The sequence below is a fragment of the Polypterus senegalus genome, chromosome 2 (assembly GCF_016835505.1).
Source record: "Polypterus senegalus isolate Bchr_013 chromosome 2, ASM1683550v1, whole genome shotgun sequence".
NCBI classification, from domain to species: domain Eukaryota; kingdom Metazoa; phylum Chordata; class Cladistia; order Polypteriformes; family Polypteridae; genus Polypterus; species Polypterus senegalus.
Window position 1 is genome coordinate 140835520 of NC_053155.1, and position 23594 is coordinate 140859113.

The window sequence follows — 23594 nt, forward strand, 5'->3', positions numbered from 1 at the left end:
ATATTGTTCCCGTTTCTCTAATAAATAATCTAATAAATTTTCTAATGTTTGTCCCTGTGATTTATTGATTGTCATAGCAAAAGCTATTCTCACGGTAAACTGTAAACATTTTAATATGAATGGCATATCACAATCTCCTTTGGTGTGTATTGTTATTCGTGGAATATATATATTTCCTTTCTTTATGCCTGTTAAAATTTGCATCGCTTCTCCGTTATCATCAATATACACCTGACCGAATTGTATGTTCTTTGGAATTCAACCTGTCGTTGCTTTAACTGTTCCAGGACCACAGATTCTCATAGCATATGGACCATTATTGTGTAAATCCACGTTTTGTTCATTGAATGATGCAAAGGCGAAAAGACTTTGCTGTCTACTTTTTGCCTTTTATTTCTGATCTCAATTTGTCCGGCTTTTTTTTCAATTACACCTGGTTCTGATGATTAATCACCTTTTGTTTGCGGTAATGCGATCTTTGCTATCTTTTCTTTGATACTGTAGCAACTGACATGATAAAGTGTCACAAAAGTTTTACTTGAACAATCGCCGACTTCCTAACCTCAAACACAAGTTTCTAGCACCCTCTCCAACCACTCCTCCCCTTCTACTTGACCTGGAAGTGCTTCCATCAGGCTATGCCCTGGCACTGGATGTACTCCTAGGTCCGACATAAACGAAAGCTGTCGAGCCTCCTTCACTTAAGTTAAAGTCGAGAGGCAGTAGGCAATGCTCACCTGGAGGAGCAAAAGGAGTACTGTAAATCGGGTATTATGGTGTGGACTGTAAAAAGGTATTAGTGGAATGTGTCTGGGGTTTGTGGGCTCAATGGCTCTCCCTGGAAATCATGTAATTTATTTAATAAAGTATCAAACTGAGAACCAGTAAGGTGTTTGTTTCCCAAACTGCAGAACCTGATGTACTTAGATTTTCATTCTGTGATGCTCAACTAGCTTTGGATAGAATTTAAAGTAACCAATTTTGCACAGTACTGCCTTGGACTACAGCCACACCATTTTAAAATGGTCTCTTATTAACTTCCAAATATCACTACAACAGACATGTACACTTAGAGTCACTTGCTCATATTTTGCTATGCTTGCAATTTGAATGGTGCCTTTGTACAAGTTCAAAAAGATATCAAAATTACATGTGTTCAATATGGCAGCAACGACAGACAAACATATGGAGAAAGCACAAAACAGCAAAGTAAAAAAGACACAAGCTAAGCCATCAACAGACCATTCCCATGACTATTTGGTGGGATGCTTGCACACTTCTGAAAACAGTGTCAAAGCCTTTGCTGTCTCAAATTCCCAACAACACTCTAACAGTGACATTAATATAGCTTGAAATATCACTGAATCCAAAATTCATTAAATACTATTATAAAAATTAACAGAATGCTTTAATAACACGTGACTGAAATTTCCATTTACAAAATATTTTAGATTGAAATGGCTTTGCAAATTCAATACCATTGATTATCAAGAAAGAATACAGTGGAACCTCGGTTCACGACCATAATTCGTTCCAAAACTCTGGTCATAACCCAATTTGGTCGTGTCCCGAGGTAATTTCCCCCATAGGATTGTATGTAAATACAATTAATCCATTTCAGACAGCATGAACTGTATGTAAATATATTTTCTTTAAGGATTTTTTAAGCACAAACATACTCTCTCTCTCGAGCCTGCGCTCTCTCTCTCTCTCGCACGTGAGCCTGCGCTCTCTCTCTCTCAGCTGCATACGAGCCTGCAATCTCTCTCTCTCTCTCAGCTGCACGCGAGCCTGCGCGCTCTCTCTCTCAGCTGCACGCGAGCCTGCGCGCTCTCTCTCTCTCTCAGCTGCACGCGAGCCTGCGCGCTCTCTCTCTCTCTCTCAGCTGCACGCGAGCCTGCGCTCTCTCTCTCAGCTGCACGCGAGCCTGCGCTCTCTCTCTCTTGTGCTCGCTCGCACTGTTTCTCCTGCACCGGCTTTATTTATTTAGTTATTTATTAAGACTGGCCATTTTGACGGGAGCTGTGGACCAGCTATACCACAGGAGGAAGCTGGGTTGAGAGGAGGTTACAGTTTTGAGGAAGAATCCCTCTGCATGGATGCACCGAGAACAATGTACAGTACAGGGAGAGACTGAACACGTGCGGAAAACATCAGCGCGTACAAACCGAAAGGGAAACTGGCTTGTTCGTACACCAAGCATGCGACCATGAACAGATGCAAAAGTTTGGCGAAATTTTTGGTCGTAACCCAATTTGTACGTGTTCCGAGACGTTTGTGAACCGAGGTTCCACTGTACTTCTAATTTATGACTATTTCAATTTCATAACTAAGAAAGTTGCTTTCTAAATGGCATCTCAATTTGTAAATAACTCACTAATCTTGTTGTTGTATATGCTGGTTTGAACAATAAACATATTTTCTTTATTACTGTCATTATTAAATTTGGCGCTGTACAATTCTTCACAGAATTCATTGCAAAAGTTTTCCTGCTGCATTGAAAAAAAATAGAGATCACATTCTGAAAGCAGTACAAGGGATTACAGTATATTCAAGACTATGAAGATCACCAGGTAACTGCTAGGTTTCACACCTACATTAAACAATGCCTGGCTCTTAAAATAGTTATAAACAAAGTTAACTGGTTCCTCACAGCTCTACAGTTTGAAGCTAAACACAGTATGTGTGGAAAGTGAAATTCTCTTTCTGTGGCAGCATTCATTTTCTCTAGGTAAAGCAACAGTAATTAACTTCTGCAATGCAAAAACAAAGACTACATGAACTGCATTTTATTAAAAAAGTAATAATAATAAAACATTTGATAATGAATAAAAATAACAACCACTTCAATTTTGCTTGATCTAATAGACAGAATTATTTGCTGTTAACCTAAAGCATTCTTTCATTCACTTTGCAAAGCTGTATAGTCTTACCTGGTTGATAAGTCTGACAGCACTGGATATAAAGAAAGAACCTGAACAGGTCCCATACAAACCCACACTTATATACACTTGGATAATTTAGAGATGGCAATCAATATAGCAAACATATATTTTTGATATGGGAGGAAAACCAGAACACCTAGAGAGTACCTAGAGATGAAGCATGCAGGGCTGTGGAGTCAGTGTCTGTAAAAATGTACTGACTCCAACTCCTAATAAATTTAAATTGTAATGAAAAAATAACACAGCAAGTTCAAATGTCCCATTTCACAAACAATAGACATAATTAAGTACTTCTCTGATGTAAGAATAAAACCCAGTGCATAGTTGTGTTACTATTAGTGTGAAGTTCAGCTGAACTATTATACAACCTGACATTCACATATTGTAATCTGGATTATCATACATTACAAAAAATGGTTTCATTTTATTTCAGATATACTGTGTTTAACAAGTTCATTTGAGTGTAAACAAGTGTAATGATGGAGGTGTAGGTCTGTGCTATGGCCTGATGTGTGTTCAGGGGTTCTGTCTGCACTCTCCATATATGCTCCCACCCATGGCTGAACTTTAGCATAACTTTGCACACTTCCCATTGTAGAAGATTTTGAAATTATAAAGGAACAGATTCTATGTACAGTATTGTGACAGATAATGCTTTTAATATGTTAAGCGCAACTGAGGAAATGAATAAAGTAGATGAAGAAAGTGATAAACAGATATTAGAAGAAGACAGTTCTGCAAGTATTGGAGAAAGTGAAACCGAAGAGAATAGTGAAATTTTGGATAACACTGCTGAAGAAGCATCTAAGCTTACTACTATTCAACATATGCATTGTGCTGTTCATACTCTGCAACTTGCAATAAGAAATGGATTGAAAGATCGTCATGCAGCTACTCTAATTGGCAAATTGAGGCAAGCAACTGTTGCAGCCAGGGTCCCTAAAACAGATGTCATTTTGAAAAGACGTCCAGGAAAAGGAGCTATTTTGGATCAAACAACACACTGGGGAAGCACTTATTTGATGGTAAAGCGTTTGCTTGAACTAAAAGACTTTCTTGAAGAACTAGACAACGAAAATGTTTTATTAACTGAAAGCCGGTGGGCACAAGTAAAAGAACTGCAACGTCTACTTTCTTACCCCATTACTGTCACCAAGAGATTGCAATATGAAGATTTAACACCTGGTACATTTTTCTTGGAATGGAAGAGCTTGAGATATTGCCTGAACAAAAGTGGAGGGTTAATAGCTGATGGCATCGTATCTTCAATGAAGAAAAGAGACAGTCTCTTACTGGATAATCAAATCTTGTTAGCTGCTATTTATGTTGATCCAATGAGACAAACTTTGTTGAGCAGTGACCAGATTGCTAATGGAAAAAAGACACTCTATGATGTAGCAGTTCGCATGAAGGGATTACTACTACCTGAAACACTACCACTGGATGAAGCTATAAGCACTGGTAACTCAGGATCATCCTTTTCAAATGAAGAATTACGACTTTAATTCCTACTTGGACAAAATGGAAGTTTCAAAAGCAAAGCGACTTCGCCTATTCATGAAAGATAAACGACTAGTAAATGTCCAAATAAAGGGATTCCAGCAGGAGTATTTTCAAAGAATTAAAAGAAGTATGGTCACTCATTTACACTGACTGCAGAATATGCCATCCTTGTTGATCCAGAGATTATTAGTCAGATTTAAGAGCTTCTATGAAAGAGGATCTGGCAGAAGGAACTCTGTTTCTTAGTACACTGCATTAAGTTAATTTTGGATTACATGTAATAGCTATTCTACTCTACAACTGTATTAAAAATGTAATATACAGACTGTTTTTTGTTCATGTAGTTAAGCTTTGTTTTTGTTTTAAAACTACCGAAGAATGTGGTTTATATTTTTTGAACTTGTAAATTTCCTGTTCCTGATTTTTATGCATGCTACTACTTTATAACCACTTGATAAAAACAATAAACCTTATTGTTTTCCTTTTTTTTGTTTTCTGATTAACTGGCCAATACAGTAGAGAGTCAGCTTCCTAGCCAGTAGTTCTGTGGTTAAATGACGTGTATGTAGCTTTCCTTCAATCAACATGGAAAATACATTAGCATATTAAATACAGAGGAGTCAGGAGTACCAGAAACAAAGGAGTCGGAGTAGAAGAATTTATCTACCGTCTCCACAGCCCTGAAAGCATGCATTTATCAGGAATATGTACTAACTGCCTAGCCCAGAATTTGAATGTACAATTACAAAGTTGTGAAAGAGCAGGAATAACAGCAACGTCATCTTAAACTTAATAACCTTTAACTCAAATGCAGCTTTTAGTGTGTCTTTATATTTATAAATAATGCAGTAAGTGTTTGAAGGTATTTTACAAAGTCATGGGTTTAAAAGTCTCAATAATATTAAACACCATTAACCAAAAAGGGGCTTACCTTGGGTGACTTTACTGGTAAATTTTTTTTATCAGCAGGATTAGGACTGATAGCAACCATACAAGGTTCATCCATATTAGTTTCTTCATTCTTTGATTCTTCTACATCTTCGGACTCAGACTTTTTAGACACTGAAAGACATTTCTATTTTCAATTATCAATTTAAAAAGCAAACTTAAAAATATAAACAATGCTATTATAAACTAAAGATTCATTTTAATCGATTTCAATAACTAAGAAATATATTAAAGTAAGACAAAATAATACAAATTCAAAATCAGCTGACAAAAAGTCTGATGATGGACCAGCTCCAAGAAAAGGAAAGGAACAGAACAGCAAGACGTGCGTCCTGGACTCCAACGGGATATAGGAAAATGCCTTGTTCAATTTGAAATGTCATGTGTAAGGAACAAAGGAAGGAAAGAGCAATTCTAATGCAACTGCATGAGACTATCTTTCAAGAGCATGATCATATATATATATATATATATATATATATATATATAGTAAATCTAGGGAGAAATGTTTATGTTCTACATAACAACTGTCTAAAATACAAACTGCACAGCCAATAATACTGATATAAGGCTTAAGCTAGCAAGAAAAAAGTGATATAAGGCTTAAGCTAGCAAGAGCAACTAATGTCAGCAGGTACAATTTTTGTAGACATAGAATATGACTAAGTAAGAAAGTTTTAAGATGAAAAATGGAATGAAATGTAATATTAAAAAACAGAAGGAAAAAATGGACATGCACATTTGTTAAATAACATATTATTGTACTGCAGGGAAAATCTCTATATATAATCTTCATTTGGATCTTGATCTTTGTTTGTCCGCAAATGAATTAGAAGAAGAAGCACTAGATGGCAGTAGAGAGACAGCTAAAACATAGGCATTGCATTAAGAATCTCCTCCAGGCTTATACTACTAAAGACTGTAGTACGCCAGTCACACATCAAAACACAGACATTCAAACTAAACTAATTGTTGTGCTTTAAATTAACTAAAGAGATCTTCATTTAGATCTTGATCTTTGTTTGTCCGCGAATTCCACGCATGCGTAGACCACCTTCCAGTTTAGTACATTGTTGTTACTCACGGATGTGAACAATGTGCCGGAATAACGAAAGGGGTGGTGGACAGTGTTACGCTGGTTAGCTCCTGAGGCCTGGTTAGAGAATGAGATTGTCGAAGATAAAAGGTACGTGCCTACGTAACATATGAATGAAAGAAAGACAGTGGGTAAAATGAATAACAACGTAACAGCACGTTCCGGAAATTATTGTTACGTTGTAGCCGGCGAGTGCTGCGCGTCTCACAGTTGTACCGTGGCTTGCTCACATGTCAGTGAAGTGATCCCTATTATGCTTTAAAGAGCCTGGATGCCTGTGTGTCCCCCTTTTATAACCATTGCCCCGTGTATATTGCCTTACTCTTTGGATTGCCACAAAGCAACCTGCGAGATTGGAAAAAGGTTGAGAAGACATCGTGAGAGGAAACGATAGCGTCGTGAAAATGAGACAAACTGTGAACGGACAGAAGCAGAAATGCTCCTACACCACCACATAATTATGATTCGGACAGTGATTCTGAGTAGGCCGTTCCAATCGAATCAATATCCAAGGGTTTCTTTTGTAATTTTGTTTCCCTTATAAAAAATCATAATGCTGTGTGGCGAAGGACCCAGTTCACGACTGGCAGCCGCATTTAAACAGGGAGCACTTCACAGACAATTTTAACACGCGCAACGTAGTTGGGCGCACATGACTAGTTAAAGTATAAAATAAAAAGCCCAGATGCGATTGCTCCAATAACGGTCTTAAACCGCTTTTCTAAAACTGTGTGGTACTAGAACCTCGGTTACCAGTACAGGGTGAGGTTGGGGTTATAATATCAAAATACCATGAGAGTACCATGCTAAGACCATGTCTATAACAGCAAAAACTCAAATGGTTGAACATTTAATAATTTTTAAATCGCAGGATAAATGGCTGGCATTAATTATTTTTCATGCTGATTGTTTCTGTTGTCTTCATTGCTTACAATAAAGAAATTCTTAAATCTCACCTTTCTTTTTCCTCCGGTCTCTAATGAGTTTCTGAACAATCCTTTTCCAGCGAGGTAAGGAGTTGAGAAGTTTTAGCTTGGACATGATAGAGAGGTCATTGCTAACTGCTGGACGAAGCTCATTGAAAAGAAAGCGAAGACGTTCTATCACTGGGGCACAAACCTCTTTATATGAACGTCCTTGTTCTTGATGAGTCTAAACATATGCATAAAAAAAAAGGACAAAAAAATATATCTAGCTCAAATATATCTGTAATACAAAATATCTCAAATTAATTTTCTATTTTCACTTATGTATTAGGATACCACATTTGTACTGGTAGTACAGAGCAGATTGAATATGCAGGAAGGGATACTGTTCATCATATTACGTACTAATTTTACACAGATAACTGCACAACTTAATCATTGTTTATATTAAACTGTACTTTGTAAAATCAGCTACAATTACAAATGAAAGCAGGGCTCACTGCAAGAAACGTAGCGCCTTCAACACAATTTGTATTTGTCTTTTAAATCAATAGTTAACTTATTCTTTATTAACTAAACAGACACTAATTATGATGAAATAATGGGTTTACATTTAAACAGTTTTGATAAAAACCTACCTACACAGAAGCACAAGTCTATGAATCTGCTGATCTACATATAAACTCAAAAGTTAAGAGTTTTCTGAAAATAATTTACCTAACACAATACTGCACAAGTATTCATACACTGAATCAAAATTAAAAATGTATTCCAGTAACTTATAACAGTTTGGGAGGGACCTTTTTAAACACCCTAATCCAAACTTAAAAATTAGTATACCATGAAATGTAGAACTTGAAATCTTTGATTTTTAAATTCTAATACGTCCTCACCTTAATTAAAGTGCACTTCGCTTGGTAAACCATTCGGCAAACATCAGTGACAGACTTGGGCAAAGACCTGTGCTTTCCTTGATCTATGCCCAGAGAATTTTGATTAACCAGTGATAACGCAACATGACCTGCATTAAGAATATATGAAGAAAAAAAAACAAACTTTTAAAACATATTTTGGTAAAATCTGAAAAATTACCCAATAAAGTAGAAAGGGAATTTTATTTTATCTAAGGTAATTGTTCAATGAGTACTTAATAATACAAGTTTACATTATATTTCTTGGAATAAAAGAATGCTTATAGCTACTTTTTTCACTAAATCAACGAACAATGTAGAATGAGCTTATTGAAATCAATGCATCTTTACATGTTTTGCCCAAGGAATATTCACTTCAGCTTAGACTAGCTTCTCAGACTTTAAGCTCTTTAAAAGGATATGTTAAATATACACGTTTCATTTTGTTATTCATTGTTGACACACTGCACAACATACAAGCTTGGATTAAAAAAATGTAATATAATAAATGATACCTAAATCCTGATGCTTCAGAAGGCAGCATAGTAAGAGACGCCCCACTTCTTCCACTGGATGCTCAGGTGGGAAGATTATTGGAGTAATGAGATGATATTGTTTACAGCATCTTTCAATCTGGCATAGAAAATCCTAGAAGTTAAGCACATTTTTTTTTTTTTTACTTAATTCTATGAAATTAATAATTAACATCCTTTCTTAAACATACATCAATAAAAGATGTATTTTAGTTTGTTGCAGAATGGAGGATATCGATTTAACAATATTCGATCAAAAAATGCACGAGGTGTGCATGTTATGAATTATGAGACACGAGTAACAAAAGATTTTTTTATGCAGTTTTTAATAATGTTTGCGGCTGTCTCACATTCGCTCAAGGTACTATTCCATTCAAGCTTAAACTTTATTCTCTTCATTTTCATGAAAACATGATTTTATTTTTCTCAGCCATCACTACAAACCACATAGGGTATGAATCATTAAAAAATATGTTGGGTGAAGTATTACTAATAGTAAGTTATTTTCCATATTAAATACAGCAGTAAGGTGCACTGAAGGCATACTCTACTCCCAAAAGTAATATTTTTGTTTTTGTTACTTACTCCATGTACTTTGTAGTGATGGCTAAGAAAAATGTTTAATCTTATTTTTTCATTTAGAATGGAGAGGAAAAATAGTTTGACATAACAGAAGCCAAAAGTGACCAATGTTATACAACAGTTCACAATGTGAAAAATGTCCATTGTTGGGGTAGGGGGGAAGGCAACATGTCAGTTATCCAGTCATAAACTGAAAAACACGCAAAACACAAGCTTTTTTGTTCTTCAAAAGTCAGCAAGCATCATAAACAGGAAACCAAAGCTTATTGCCTTTTTGAACTAAATACAAGGTTCTCTCTCCCTCATTCGTTGGTCAAGAGTCCTGTTTGCTACTGTACAATAAGTAGGTCCAAGTGTCTCAAAAGAAAAGTGGCACACAAAAATTGTACAAGCACGTTTCATTGTATTTTCTTTAAGTATGTTGTCCATTTGTCATCCTGCTGATGGGGGCGCTCAGAGAAAAAATGCCCATTAATGTCCAGGTTGCTAAACATACTTGTTATTTTATAACTTTTTACTCATCATCATCATCACAAGAAATGGGGTTAGTAGACCTTTAATTATGAACAACAAAAAGGTAATCCATAGTGACAAGCAGCAAGAAGGTAAAACAAGAGGTGAAATTTAACAGTTTGCTTCAATATATACATAAAATTAGTTCCAGCTGCCTTAATTATTTGACAGTGAACAAGACATACCAGTAGAGAGGGGATTAAAGGTCTGCAGTAGGCATACTTTACAGGAGGTAATTAATGAGTAATTGAAGTTTGTGTTTGGGGTACCTTTACTGTATGATCCTGAATATTGTTATCAGCTATGGCTTGTAGAAATGGCTGAGAATGATCACTGGAAGTAAGATGTCTTGAATAAAGTTTGGATTTGTCTGGAGTGGTTGTGCCAGGAGAACTGCAATGGTCTTCATCCTTTTCCTCATTGTAATTGTAATGGATCTGGCTTGTTTGCAGCCCACCTGAGAATATTGAAGACTGAAGCCATTCTAAGCAGATAAAAAAAAACAATGGATTAATACAAAAGTCAAAATTTCTTGTGTCACAATCAGTAATATAAAGTTTAAATTTGCTTTAAATAAAACCAATGCACAAATAAAACAAACAATTTAGAATAAAATAATTCAACTTGTATACCAGTAATCGTTTCCCAATACACAGCACATCATAACAAGATGGAAGATACAAGGGTACTTGCTGTTAAGTGGTGCTGCTGGGCATACTGTACCTAGTATGTTGTGCAGTTAATACTTCAAATCAGAAAGTTGTGCTGTACTGACAAAAGCTGTAAGTGTACTTGACATTTCAGCTATGTTTGTTAACTCATAGCATTTAATTTAAGATGAACATTAATAGAAACCTGCTAGAGGAAGTGGAATAATTCTAAAGTGGGTAAAATGGAGATCCTATCTACAACATTGTATCTCACCAATAAATTCCAACATAGCAAAATATTTTAATGAAACAGCAAATAATACAAAACAAACGCTACACTTGTTTTGGAAGTCTGCTCACAGAATTTAGCAGGCAATCGTTATGACCTGTAAAATTTTCTTGACATTACAGATTTAAGTGAACTGAACTGAACCAAACAAGATTATTTCCTAATAGATGCAGCTGATAAAGAAAAAACTATAAAAAAAATAAAATGTAACAGGCTGAAACCAAATAACCTAACAGACATGTCTGGGATGTAGGAGGAAAACTGGAGTGCTCAAAGAAACATTCACATAGAAAATGGAGAATTGTGAAAAGTCCACATAGACAACAACCAGGCATGGGATTCAAACCCCAGATGCTGAAGACACTATTTGATTTACTAAGGGAAGTTCAATAATATATATCTCCTGAGGCTACAGTCAACTAAAAATTTCATAAAGAGAGAATCAGGGAAATGGAATGGTAGGTGTCTATATCTTTCTATGTACATTTCATTATTATGATTTACTAAATATGAAGATTTGATCCGGAGAGATTTAGTTACATGTTAAGTTTGTAGGAGTTTAGAGCTAAAAAAATACTGATTATGTGTACATGTAACTTTAGTGAATTCAAACTGCTTTCATCTGATAATAGTGCAAGGCCCATAACATTTGCAATTTAAGTTATTCTGCTAGTGTCCAAAAATGTTATTGAGACAATATTTCAGCATTACGGACCTCTTTTTCATTTTATACTTTTTTTAACAACTCACACTACATTTGCTGTAGCCAGCTGTGAAGTCAATGTCAAATTCTAGTTTTATGTGAATAAGAAATAGTACTCTTTCTGCCAGTGTCAAACAACCCTTTCCATAAAAGAAGTGCACTAGCTCTTTACGATAGTCTATGATGAGTCTTTATATTAACTCATTTAATAATTCCCAGATCCAGCACAGGTTTCCAAGAAACAAACTTTACATTTTATTTGTTGTACCTCTGTATGGTTCATATGGTTTTCATCATTATTATCAGTATTATCACTAAATTCTTTGCTAAATCTGCATAACGAAAAAGTTTTTATTTGTGCATGAAGGGATAGCTAAAAAAAAAAAAAAAAATCAAATATACTTTATATGTCAATTTCAAATAAATATATTTATAATCCTTCTATATAAAAGCGGTCGGGATTGTCCTTCTGTCCCGTGAGTGCTACACAGGCGTGGAGTTTCACACACGCCCCGTCCATTTTGCAATGCAGAATGGGATTTGTAGTTTCGTTTTTCCAGGTAAAAGTTTTTCTACTCCAGACTGTGCGATATCATCTTCTTCTTTCTTACTATATAAAAGCGGTCGGGATTGTCCTTCCGTCCCGTGAGTGGAAAGCGTAGTGGTATTCCACTTATCACAGACTTACTACTTGCAGCTTGTGGTACGAGGCGACATGATGTGAGCAGAGTTCTGGTGCTCCCATCGTTCCCTTGCTTTTTGTGCGCGTTGCGCTGGAAAAATGTCAAAATTATGTCTCTGGAAATAATTAATGTTGATGGAGTACAAATGCCTCACCACGTAATAAATATCAAGGGGGTTCAAAAGGGCGACCTCAATATAGAAAAAAAGTTTAAATTTCATCACAAAAATAACAGAAACTACGAGTATTAAAGTAATACCGCTCAAATGCAATATAACCAAATTAATGAGTTTGTATAAAATATCAAATTGATCTACATATTGAATTGCCTTAAGAAGTGGTCTAGTCTATATATAAAAGTCAATGTATGTGTGTGTGTGTATGTACAGTATGTATGTTCTAGCATCACTTCCGAATGGCTGGAAAACTTGGTACATGTTCATGTTAACTTGGTACCCCTTTCTGGGTAGAGTGCGGGTGATCTTGCAGTGACTAGTGTGACTGCAAGACAAGCACATTAGTGAGTCTTCATTGTCTGTTAATTTATTTTTAGAGTTGTTTTTTGTTTGTTTTTTTTTTAAATATTATTCTCAAACAATTTAAAAAAAAAAAACACTTTATTTTCCTCCCTGGCAAGTTTATTATCCCAGCTAGTGTATTATATTCATGGATTTCACTACTACAGAAATAAAAGGATACATACTGCCACATTCAATCTCCATGGCTGAAAGCGGTGTGCTCAAGGCTAGATATGATGCATGTAGTCCTAAAAGCAGTCCAAGGTTTCTTTCTGTATCAATAAGTGGAGAAGACAGGCTTCCTAGGTCTGGAGTGGTAACAGTTTCTTGATTTGGCTAAAAAAGAAACACATGTATTAAGTGTTTGCAAGTCTAACTACCATAATCATTACAAAATAATTAAATTCTAATCCCAATTGCTTAAAGCACTATTAGATGCCATCACTTTCTTGAATAAATAAACAGGTACAAAACCAGTCTGTTGAGTGTTAGGAGTGAAAACAGTACTATCAGGTTTCTATCCAGAAGGATTTTACCTTTTATATTTTTCTATGTTTTTTTTTTTCTAAAAAAAAAAAAAAAAACTAAATTGCAGAAGTGGACTGATGCAGCCCATCACTAGATTCTTTAGTTCCCATTTTCCTACAGCCTAACATTACTCCCCCCCACCCCCCAACAAGACTCTAGGATCACTAGTCTTCTTTCTTTTAGTTATCCGATTCCCTTCTCACTAGAAGTTTTATTATTCCTATTGATGGCCATTTGAAAAAATATATCACACCCTTTGTTTTTGGTGAATTCCAGAAAAAAAAATGCAGACTTACTTACTTTTAGAAGCAAACATGCAAACTTTTGCACATAAAGATGAACTGTAAGTTAACTTAAGACTACTTTTACTTCATAAACTACCACAGCGGCTATTCAAATTCTCACCTTTAATAATAACAAAAAGTAAAAAAGCTTAACTTATAACCAGATAATATTTAACATGTATTGTCAGATATTTCCAACAGAAATCATTTTTAAAATTAACATTAACCCTTTTTTGGTAGAGCCACAAATAAATGCTATACCAGCTGTCGCAAATCTGGACTATATTTAATGGTCACACGAACAAAAGCAAACTGATAAATATTAACATTAATTTGCATCTTTGAACTTAACAATAACTCAAAATTGAATTTAACTCAATAACTGTAACTATGCTGTTTATTGGGTGACTTTCAGTTTCAGGATTTTGTATGCTTCAAATTAATTCTGGGATACATTTCTCTCTACTCCTTAAATTCTTCACAATGATATTACTGGGGCACTGGTTCTGCACATACACACCAGTGGTAATCATACTACCAAGCCAGGTCGTTACTCTTAAATATTTGTCTTTAAAAATGTATTTTTATCACCAAGACAACAGAGCAGAACTGAAAAACAGTTGCTTTCGCTACCATTCAAGGCTTTGTTATATGAACCAAACAAACAATATATCCACAAGTGCATTGATACGTAATAAGAGATTTAATATCATTCACAAACTACTAATTAAATAACACCATCTTAGCATCTTTAAAGCAAGGTCTCTTCATTACATCTCCACAACTGAAAATGTCAATTGATAACTGTAACTTACTGACTTTACCATCTCTGTAATTCTTCCTATCCTAAGTACACTAAACCACTACCCTATTTTTAACTATTATTTTAACTAGGCCATTGTAGATACAAAATATACTTTACATTGAAGCACTCAAGGATGAAAAGCATTTTGCTCAACAAAGAATAATCTTTAAAAGCCATACAAAAAGCCAAAAGCAGCTAAATTTCACTCAGGAGAAATATAAAAAACAAAAATGGAATACTACTTATTGCTGTTTTATTCACCAACACTTGTTGCCATAGCTTGACATGTCACCATCATATACTGACCCTTCCACAGGAACCTTTTTCACATGCACCCTTTTAGTCTCTTCCTCCATCCCCAAACATGAACCCAGACAATAGTCACTTTAAAAGATACAAGGAATCCATACTTGTAATTAAATCACTTGAGAAACAGCCAAACTAGCCACTCAAGCCTTCTTTGAGACCTCCAAGACAGGCTAAAATTGTCCATTTAGCTTATTTAAAATACTTCTTGTAGACAGAATCCAAAAAATTACAACGAAGAAGATGTACTTTTTAGTTAAAATTAAATTTCACTCTGCTCTTCCTAAAAATCGGAGGTTTTCTCTAATAATCAATTACCAGGGGATGATTTGCTACCCTAATTATTGTTTTTATATATGATACTAATTTGTTTCACTCCCCAAAATGCACTCTTCCTGTATTAGGTAATTACAGTATAGTGAAAACCAGAAATATTTTGAAATATCAATTGTTAGCAAAAAATAGCCATTTATCCCTACAGTAAAGCACAACAGTTTTTTTTTACTTCCTGATAACACAACTAGACAAAAATACAGGGCTGTTACTTTGTTACTATACAACAAAATGTGAAAAGAAACTGTGACTCAATTGTGAAGAACTGAAATGCTTGATAAGTAAGCCAACACAATTAATCTACTCATAAGAAGGAGTAAATAATATTTTTCTGGTATGTAAAATGGCCTTGGACAGTAATTGTTTTCAGTTTTTGTACTGGAGGATGAAAATGGTTAGCTTGTGCCTTTTACAGTATACCCTTTTATAGAGAAATTAAATGTAGAAAGAGACTGGAGCAGTAGACTCTGGTCATGCTAAGTGTCCTATTGAACTTATGTGCCTAAACCTTCAATTAATTTTACATTTCATTTAATTTTAAAGGTCAAATTTCATTTAAAATTAATATCATGGCATCAACAAATAACATACCTCCATGTACTGTCCAACACAAAAGGCTTGCATGGACTCCCTAGTATCTTCAAACTGCAAGGCAGCCTCTAAAGCTGCCACTGGGTCTTCTCCTGCAAACTGAGCTACAAAGTAAAGTACAAATATAAAGAGACATCAGAGAAGCAACACTACATGGTGAAATTTCTGTATTAAAATGCTAAAAAGGTAAGATGTTTATGCTAAATAAATGCTTTTGCATTATCAAAAACTAACTTTTTTTACTAATGTCATAATTAGATGCTTTTAGTTTCAGATAACTATGGAGCTTTTATTTTATTTTTTTTACTTATTATTAAAACTGAATTTTACAACTTTGTTTACTTCTGCCACTAAAAACCTAATTGAAATTTTTTTAAACAACAAAGGTTATACTGATACAATTTTTTAAAAGACAGTTTTAGTTAAGACAACTTACCTTAGCTGCTGAAATAAATTTTGCATCTGAAGATTATACAACACTGCTTTATTATCTTGCTTTAACTCCAAACTAGTTTTTAAGAAATATGTTTACACTAAATATGCTGCTATTAAAACATATGTTCTCATTTATCCAATAAAGAAATAACATTTATGTATACATTATCATAAGCTGATTATTTGCCACTTATTCTTTTATTTAAGAGACAATTTAATTTATAAGACTAAAACAACTGCAAGTGTGTAGGTGTGGAGAGGGCCCTGAAATAGAATGATGACCAATGCAGGGTTGGTTCCTTTTAGGCTGAACATACTCTCAAAATAGGATCCAACACTGAACTATATTTATTGGCTTTGAGAATGTTGTATCATGTCAAAAAATGATTAGCATCATGGCTGCTGTCACTGCTGTTGTATCATAGTACCAGAAGTTCAGGCTGAAAGAAACCCCATATTTCTGTGTGGATATTTTGTGCATTCTCCTTGTGTTTATGTGCGATTTTATCTATTCATTTCCACTAGCTTCTCATATGTCCATATATTTGTGTTTATTAAATTATAATGCAAACATACACATTAAAGCAAGCAGATTTCCAACAAAGAAAAATGCAACTTTTATGCAACTGCACTGTTGTTGCATAAACTTTTTTCAATACCAAATTAAACATTATTTCCTAATCACACTTGGCACTTACCAAGAATACTATTTCCAGTTAATGACTGTGCTTGAAAATCCCTTATGTCATACACCTTTCCATCAATTACAGTCCAAAATCCTCCATCTTTATTGTGATTTTCTAAATCAGCTTTACGAATCAGTGACACTTCTTCATTATTTTTTGAACTTTGTCCCATGAAGAATGACCCTATAAAAAAAAAAAAAATCCGAGTATAATTTTTAGTATATTACAAATGTCATCAGACAACAGTAACTCAAAAGACTGGAAAACAGCTTCAAAATTGAAAGAATACTTACCCATAATTCCTGGCCAGGCCATGTCTTCACTGTCATCCCTCTCTCTCCCAGGAGCAAGGTGGTTAAATCTATCAAGGTGCTCTAGTAACCCTGCCAGCAAGGGAATTGCACCAGTTTCCTGCATCAGGCCTGCATTTTTAGTTAGTAGCAAAATTATGGACGTCACCATCTCTGGAAGGAGAACACCTGCAAATAAAGGTTGAGTAAATCTCTTAAAACAAAAACAAAGTAATGTAAATTAAAATAAAAATAACTGCATACGAAAAGGGAAAACATATAAATAACTTACACTTAAATATAAAAAAAAAAAATATGATGAATAACCATCCATAGATTTCCTAAGCATCTTATCCAATTAATGACAAATTAACAGTTTCCAAATTCATTATCATCAGGTATGATTGTTATTAGATTGCAAAAACAACTTCATAGTTCCATATTAAATGTTATCTTCCAGTGTAATATATTTTTGTGAATAAAGTAACAAGATTAAATCACAGTAAGGCAAAACCACAAAATTTCTAGTTTAATCCCTACCACTAATTGACAGGTGTGACTATATTTTCTAAATGTATTCCCCTACCAGCGCTCACATTTAGACAAAAAGGAGAAAAGTACAGTCTTCTTGCAAGTCATTTTGAATAATAATAAAGCTTTAAAAAGTTATTGTCTTTTTTTAGGTGCATTCGACATAGAATGCAAAATGCACCTACTTCAATAGCCATATCTATCTGTTTGTAGGAAATACTGTGGCTCCCAAAGGACCAGTTTTGTTGAAATTGGACCAACTTATTCTTCAAGGAAATTTGTAAGGACAGTTAAATTTTCTTTGACTTATGTCAAATAGAGCATGCTATGCACATTTTTGAAATTTCATACTTTTCTCACTGAGAAGCATTGGGAAATCCGCAAACTTGTCTACCTTTAAAAATTCTGTGTTAATTCAACTACAAATTAGTTTACTGTTTTTTTATCTTAATAATATAATTTTATCTTGAGATAAGTTACTTTGACTTTTAAAATTTTATAATTTTTTTTTTTATACAACATATTTCCTTAACAGCTGCTCTTGATGGAAAAACAGTGAAACTCCTGTAGTTGAGCACTCTGAAGTGCATCACAACACGGAACGGGGCAGGGTCAGATGCAGGCAAGGTTGCATGGTCGAATATTACCATAAAAGGAAGATATGGAGTTATTAGCTAATAATGATACTCTTTATTTATTCTATACCATAGTAATTATATTCCTTATTATTCTTTACTGTACAAGTTAAGCATCATCCATTGCTGTACCAGAATTCAAGGGGAGGTCTAATTATATGATAGCTTCTGCCCCACTTGTCTTCTGCTCCTTGAAATTGAGACAGGTAAGTGACAGGGCATTGATGTTCGTAAAAGTAAACCATGAAAGCAACTTAACTTATGTAGAAATGTATAGAAAGATGGCTTGATGACACTTTTTGATGCAGGGATTGAATATTTACTCAGGTATTCCTATATACTAAAAGCAAACTGTTGGCTACATTACCTAAAGATTATATAATGTTTCAGTTTTTCTCTGAGATTGCAATAAATAAGCAAACTGCCCCAATGGCCTGTAGCTATCATGTTTGGATGCAGCCAACAACTTTTGCTGGAGACTTGCAACTGTCAAATCCCCACAGGGTATTTCTTTTCAAAATTTTATTTAAAGAAAATCTGAACTACAGTTATCTACAGACTCCCCACATCAAACACCTAACAGAGTAGACAAATCATTTTATTACTATGGGAAATGCGCTATATAAATAAAATATTATTATTATTATTATTATTAGTTAGACTCTGCTGTCTATGAAAGTGATTTCAACCACAATATTATAAAAATGGTAAAAAAAAAAAAAAATAGGTATATTGCTAGTACATTTAATTACATTCTACTATCACTGTCATTTTTCAATAATGATTTGCTGTTACAAAAATATGTAATAAACAAAACTGATAATAAATTCTTTAATAATGTGCTCCAAAATGCTCCAACTTTAAAACTAGTTAAGCAATTCCCTGAATGCACCTGGATTTGATGCTATTTGAACATTTTTTTACTTGTTTCATAGATAAATAAACATTGACATAATATATTTAAAGACAACATATAGGAAGAATAAATTGACACAACTTCTGACGGACAAATTATGAAAGCATTGCACGTTATTAACAAATTGCATTGACTAGTATTTTTGCATTCACTGATAGAAACATGACAACAAAAGACACATTACAATTTTGGCTGCTGGGAAAACCTAAAGCTTTGAAAAAATGCTATTTGTGAACAACTTTCCAAGTCCTTTTCAACGGAAAAACAATACCGTATTTACTCGTGTACCACTCACACTTTTTTCCCAAAAATGAGCATTAGAAAATCAGGTGTGCGTCATACACGAGGAAATGGTGTGGTGCGCATCATACACGAGGAATACGGTAGGGGTAGGTTTGGCGTCGTCATTCAGCATGGATAGGAGCAAGCATTTATGCTCCTTCACAGTGGGAGAGAAACTAAAAGTGATTTTGGAAGCAGAGAAGATAGGAAATTGGGCAGCAGGTCGCAAGTACGGTGTCCCAGAGTCATGTGTTCGAGATTGGCGACAGAAGAAAGAAAAACTTTCGGCATGCAACATAAACAGATGGGCATTTCGTGGAAAACGTGCCCAGTTCCCACAAGTTGAAGTTGCACTCGCTGATTACATTCAAGGCAGTCGTCAGCTTGGATATGCAGTGTCCACGGAAATGATTCAGGTGAAAGCTCATGATATAGCGAAAGAACATGGAATAACATTCACTCAGTTCAAAGCTAGCCACGGATGGGTTACGTGCTTAATGGGCTGCAACAGCGGTACATGAAACAACACCAACTGGCAAAATGAAAGCCCCAACATTGGCACAGGTGAGTGTCTGGATCTTTGCTGCTTGGAAGCTTATACCAGAGGATTTGGTTGTGAAAAGCTTCAAAAAGTGCAGCATATCCAACAGCATCGATGGATCGAAAATGACACCTTATGGGGGAGTGAAGACGACACTGTATGGGACGTCAGTAGCGTTGGCGAATCCAGCAGCGAATCGGAAGATGATGATTAAACTGGAATATTCTGGTGAACACAATAATTTTCCACTTGCCATTACAGTCCTTTACCGATTGTCTCTATACGGTTCTTTCTTTTCTCATTTCACAGGGCTATTTGTCATTCTCACCTTTTACAGCATGGTGTGACAAACACTGAACATTCTGCAGTAGGGGTACTGCTTACAGTTAGTACAATATACTCTATCATGTGCAGAAAGAATTAAATGAGACATAATTATTCTCCATTACAGTTATTCACGTCGGTGTCTTACTCCAACCTCACTCGTTTCCTATACAATCACAATGCGTGTCATACACGGGGCAAAAGATTTTTTCCAGATTTTCTTTGTAAAAATTAGGGTGCGCGTCTTACACGAGGGCGCGTGGTACTGGAGTAAATATGGTATATCTGATCAAAAGATCATACAAAAAGATGGGGGAATGGTGAAAGATGTTGTGGCATCTCCATAGTCCCCACAAGCCAAGGATCGGATGAGGAAGAGGTAATCTACTGTAGTCTTACACACCCAAGGGACTATGCCCTGAAAAATATTCAGGGAGTTGGGACAGAAATAATTTCATGTTGGGTTTTAAAGGTCACCCTAATGTCTGTAAAATGTATGTAATATAATTGTAAATGAGCTCAGGGTAAAGCTCACTCAGGTGGGCTGGGAGTAGAAGGTTACGTAAGTTTAGACAGAGAGAAGATGAAGATGGAGTTCTTTGTTCTGGTAATAAGTGGTGGTAAAGGATGAAAGCCATTCCATCTGACAGACAGATGTTTAAGAACATTTATGTATAGGTCAGAAGGGGAATATTTTTCTACTTTAAGCTCTCTTCTTATTAATCCCAGCGTGTGTGTGTTTTGTTTACCAAATGCATTGCACATTACTGTAGATGTACAGAGATGGACAAAGATACACGTTGTCCTCCTATCTCAAAGTTTTAGCAGAAATGAAATGAGATCTTAGGAGAAAGTATATAACACATGAATTACTTGTTGAGGCTGTGGACTTCAATCCTGAGGCTGTGGGTTCAAATCCTGATTTTGACACAGTGTGTCCATCAGGCCCGCACCTAGCGGGGGACAACCATGACACTTATCTGGGGCCCGAGCTAGATAGTTTTAAAATATACGCACATATTTGAAACACGAAAGGGGCCCAAACTCTGTCAGCTGCCTGGGGCCCAGATTTTCCTAGGTGCGGGCCTGTGTCCATAGGGTAGTCATTTAACCTGCCTGTGCTCCAACTGGAAAAAAACTAAAGAAATCTAACTAATTGTATCTCAAATATTGAATTTGTCCTAGATAAAGGCATCAGCAAAGCAAATATGCTTGTAAATAGCACGGATTTGAGAGGCTATTTATACCACGTGCTGGATAAAATTGGCTGTTTGTCAAAATAAAGACAGACCATGTTAACGGTAAAGGAGGCAAATATAACACAGATGAACTAAACAACTAACTTAAATTCTGAGTAACAGATATAAAAAAAGAAAAGTGTACACTTACCTGTAAGATCACCCTCAATAATCCGTGACACTTCTGAAAAATGTCTATGTCCAGTGAATGCAATGCTAGTTGCAACAGGAAGCAAATCACCAATATGGGTACATAACAAGGCAATGTATTTCTTCAGTAAGGAGCCCACTCCTAAGAGTTCAGGACCTTTAAAGGGATGGTAAAACTGACAATAAATAATCTTGAACATAGACAAGATTTCAAAAAAGTCTCCAGGTTTATTTGTTTACTGTAGCAAACAGCAGTTATTTAATCAAAATCAATTCCTGAAATTCACTGTAAATGAAAAATTAAGACAGTTAATTAAGTTTAAGTTAATGATATAATTAAGAAAAATTTCATGAGCAGATATTAGCACTTTTAAGATAAAATATGTTTCTACTATAGGTAACAGTTTTATAATAAATGAAATATTACATGTTTTCAATTTGGCAAAAATAATATCTCAGATGCATTACTTGCATATACTGTACATTGTCTATTTTTGTTTTTTGACTTTCAATGTTTACAACTGACTCATTGATTTGTTAATGCAGATTTTACTCTTCTCTACCTGTCAAACAGCGGACAGTAAAATTAGAACACAAATGTTTGTTCTCATACTTTCAAAGGTGAAAGGAGTTGTACCTTCTTTAACCATGGTGTAGTCACCCTCAGTGGAGGAATTTATTTTTGTTACTGTACTAGAACAGATTTTGTAGAAATTTACTTTTTAAAGTATTTTTAAATGTAACTATTTTACTCTTTAAATTGTATATTTATTTAGTAATTATACTACTCTATTGCTTTTTAAAATAGAGTAGATACAAAATGCAATTGATTGCTTATGTTTAAACTGCAAATTTGCCAAGGACAGTTAAAGTTCAAGTAGTATGTAATAATGAGCGCGTTTTAGTGGTTTTTTTTTAGTTAATGATGCAATGACCGTACACTTTTCTCTGGCTGTGCCAGTGTGTAAATCTTAATATATCGCGGTATAACAGCCTGATCTATTGGACAAACAGCCAACAACTGAGAGTGCACGGTTTAAGACAGCCTTAAATCTCATGTCCCACAACTTTATGAAACTGGAATGATGTAGGATGAGTCTAAAGTTCTCAGTATAGTTGCAATAGCAGGAGCACTCTTTTAACCTTACAGGGTGTTTAAAATAATGTAGCATAAATGATAAAATCATAGTTGTTAGTATATGAAAGATACTGTAGTAAAAATGCTGATAGCCAAACAGAAGCAGCAGGTGTATGTGACGATGTGGGTTCTGGCTCCACGCTCCCATGGCTGTTTGGGAACCCTTGAACCCAACACCGTCGATAATGTTACCGAGTGAGCTAGTCAGTGGAGGCAAATAAACACTTGAGCAAGGGGTGGTGCAAAAATGAGTAGTGCTTTTATTTAAAAACCAACAAAACAAGTGTTCAAATAAATAGTGCAGTTCATTCAAAGAGTCAATAAATAATCCATAAAAGAACATGAGAGTAAAACCAATATATAGAAAAAAAACAATCCTTTAAAACGAGAGGTTAAAATCTTCTCATGGAAGCAGTCTTAAAAACAACAAACAAGCTCCGTGCTTATTTTCTGTTAGCGTCTCACCTGCTTATCCCGTTTGGGCTTAGCAGCAGGCAAGACGCTCTCTGCAGCTGCCCTCCTACAACACACGCGAGACTGGAGACCTCCCGATCCCTGGCTCCGGTATGGCACTCATCCCAGTCCCCGAGACTTGATGTCCACCAATGACCAGGACGCACACATTGGGGACTCCACCACCAAGCCTCCCGACTTCCGGTGCCTTTCCGCGGCTTCTCTGCGGCTCGTCGCTTTCCTCTAGGCACTCCCACTACCTGGTCACTCAGCGGGAGCAACCTCAACTCAAACGCCTGGGTGTCGGCCTAACACCCAGCTTCCTCGCA

General features: G+C 35.3%; 1 protein-coding gene across 5 annotated transcripts in view; it reads right to left on the bottom strand.

Moving 5' to 3' along the window:
- herc2 (HECT and RLD domain containing E3 ubiquitin protein ligase 2) overlaps positions 1–23594 on the bottom strand; it is a 390659-nt gene that overhangs the window by 170664 nt on the left and 196401 nt on the right. For all 5 annotated transcript variants that reach the window (XM_039744703.1, XM_039744704.1, XM_039744707.1 and 2 more), the window contains 10 exons: positions 21676–21831; positions 17061–17246; positions 16780–16950; positions 15647–15750; positions 12985–13135; positions 10227–10441; positions 8845–8977; positions 8312–8439; positions 7449–7644; positions 5380–5510 (listed from right to left, as the gene is read on the bottom strand). In XM_039744703.1, the coding sequence (XP_039600637.1) occupies positions 5380–5510; positions 7449–7644; positions 8312–8439; positions 8845–8977; positions 10227–10441; positions 12985–13135; positions 15647–15750; positions 16780–16950; positions 17061–17246; positions 21676–21831 (1571 nt within the window). The remainder of the gene's footprint in view (positions 1–5379; positions 5511–7448; positions 7645–8311; positions 8440–8844; positions 8978–10226; positions 10442–12984; positions 13136–15646; positions 15751–16779; positions 16951–17060; positions 17247–21675; positions 21832–23594) is intronic.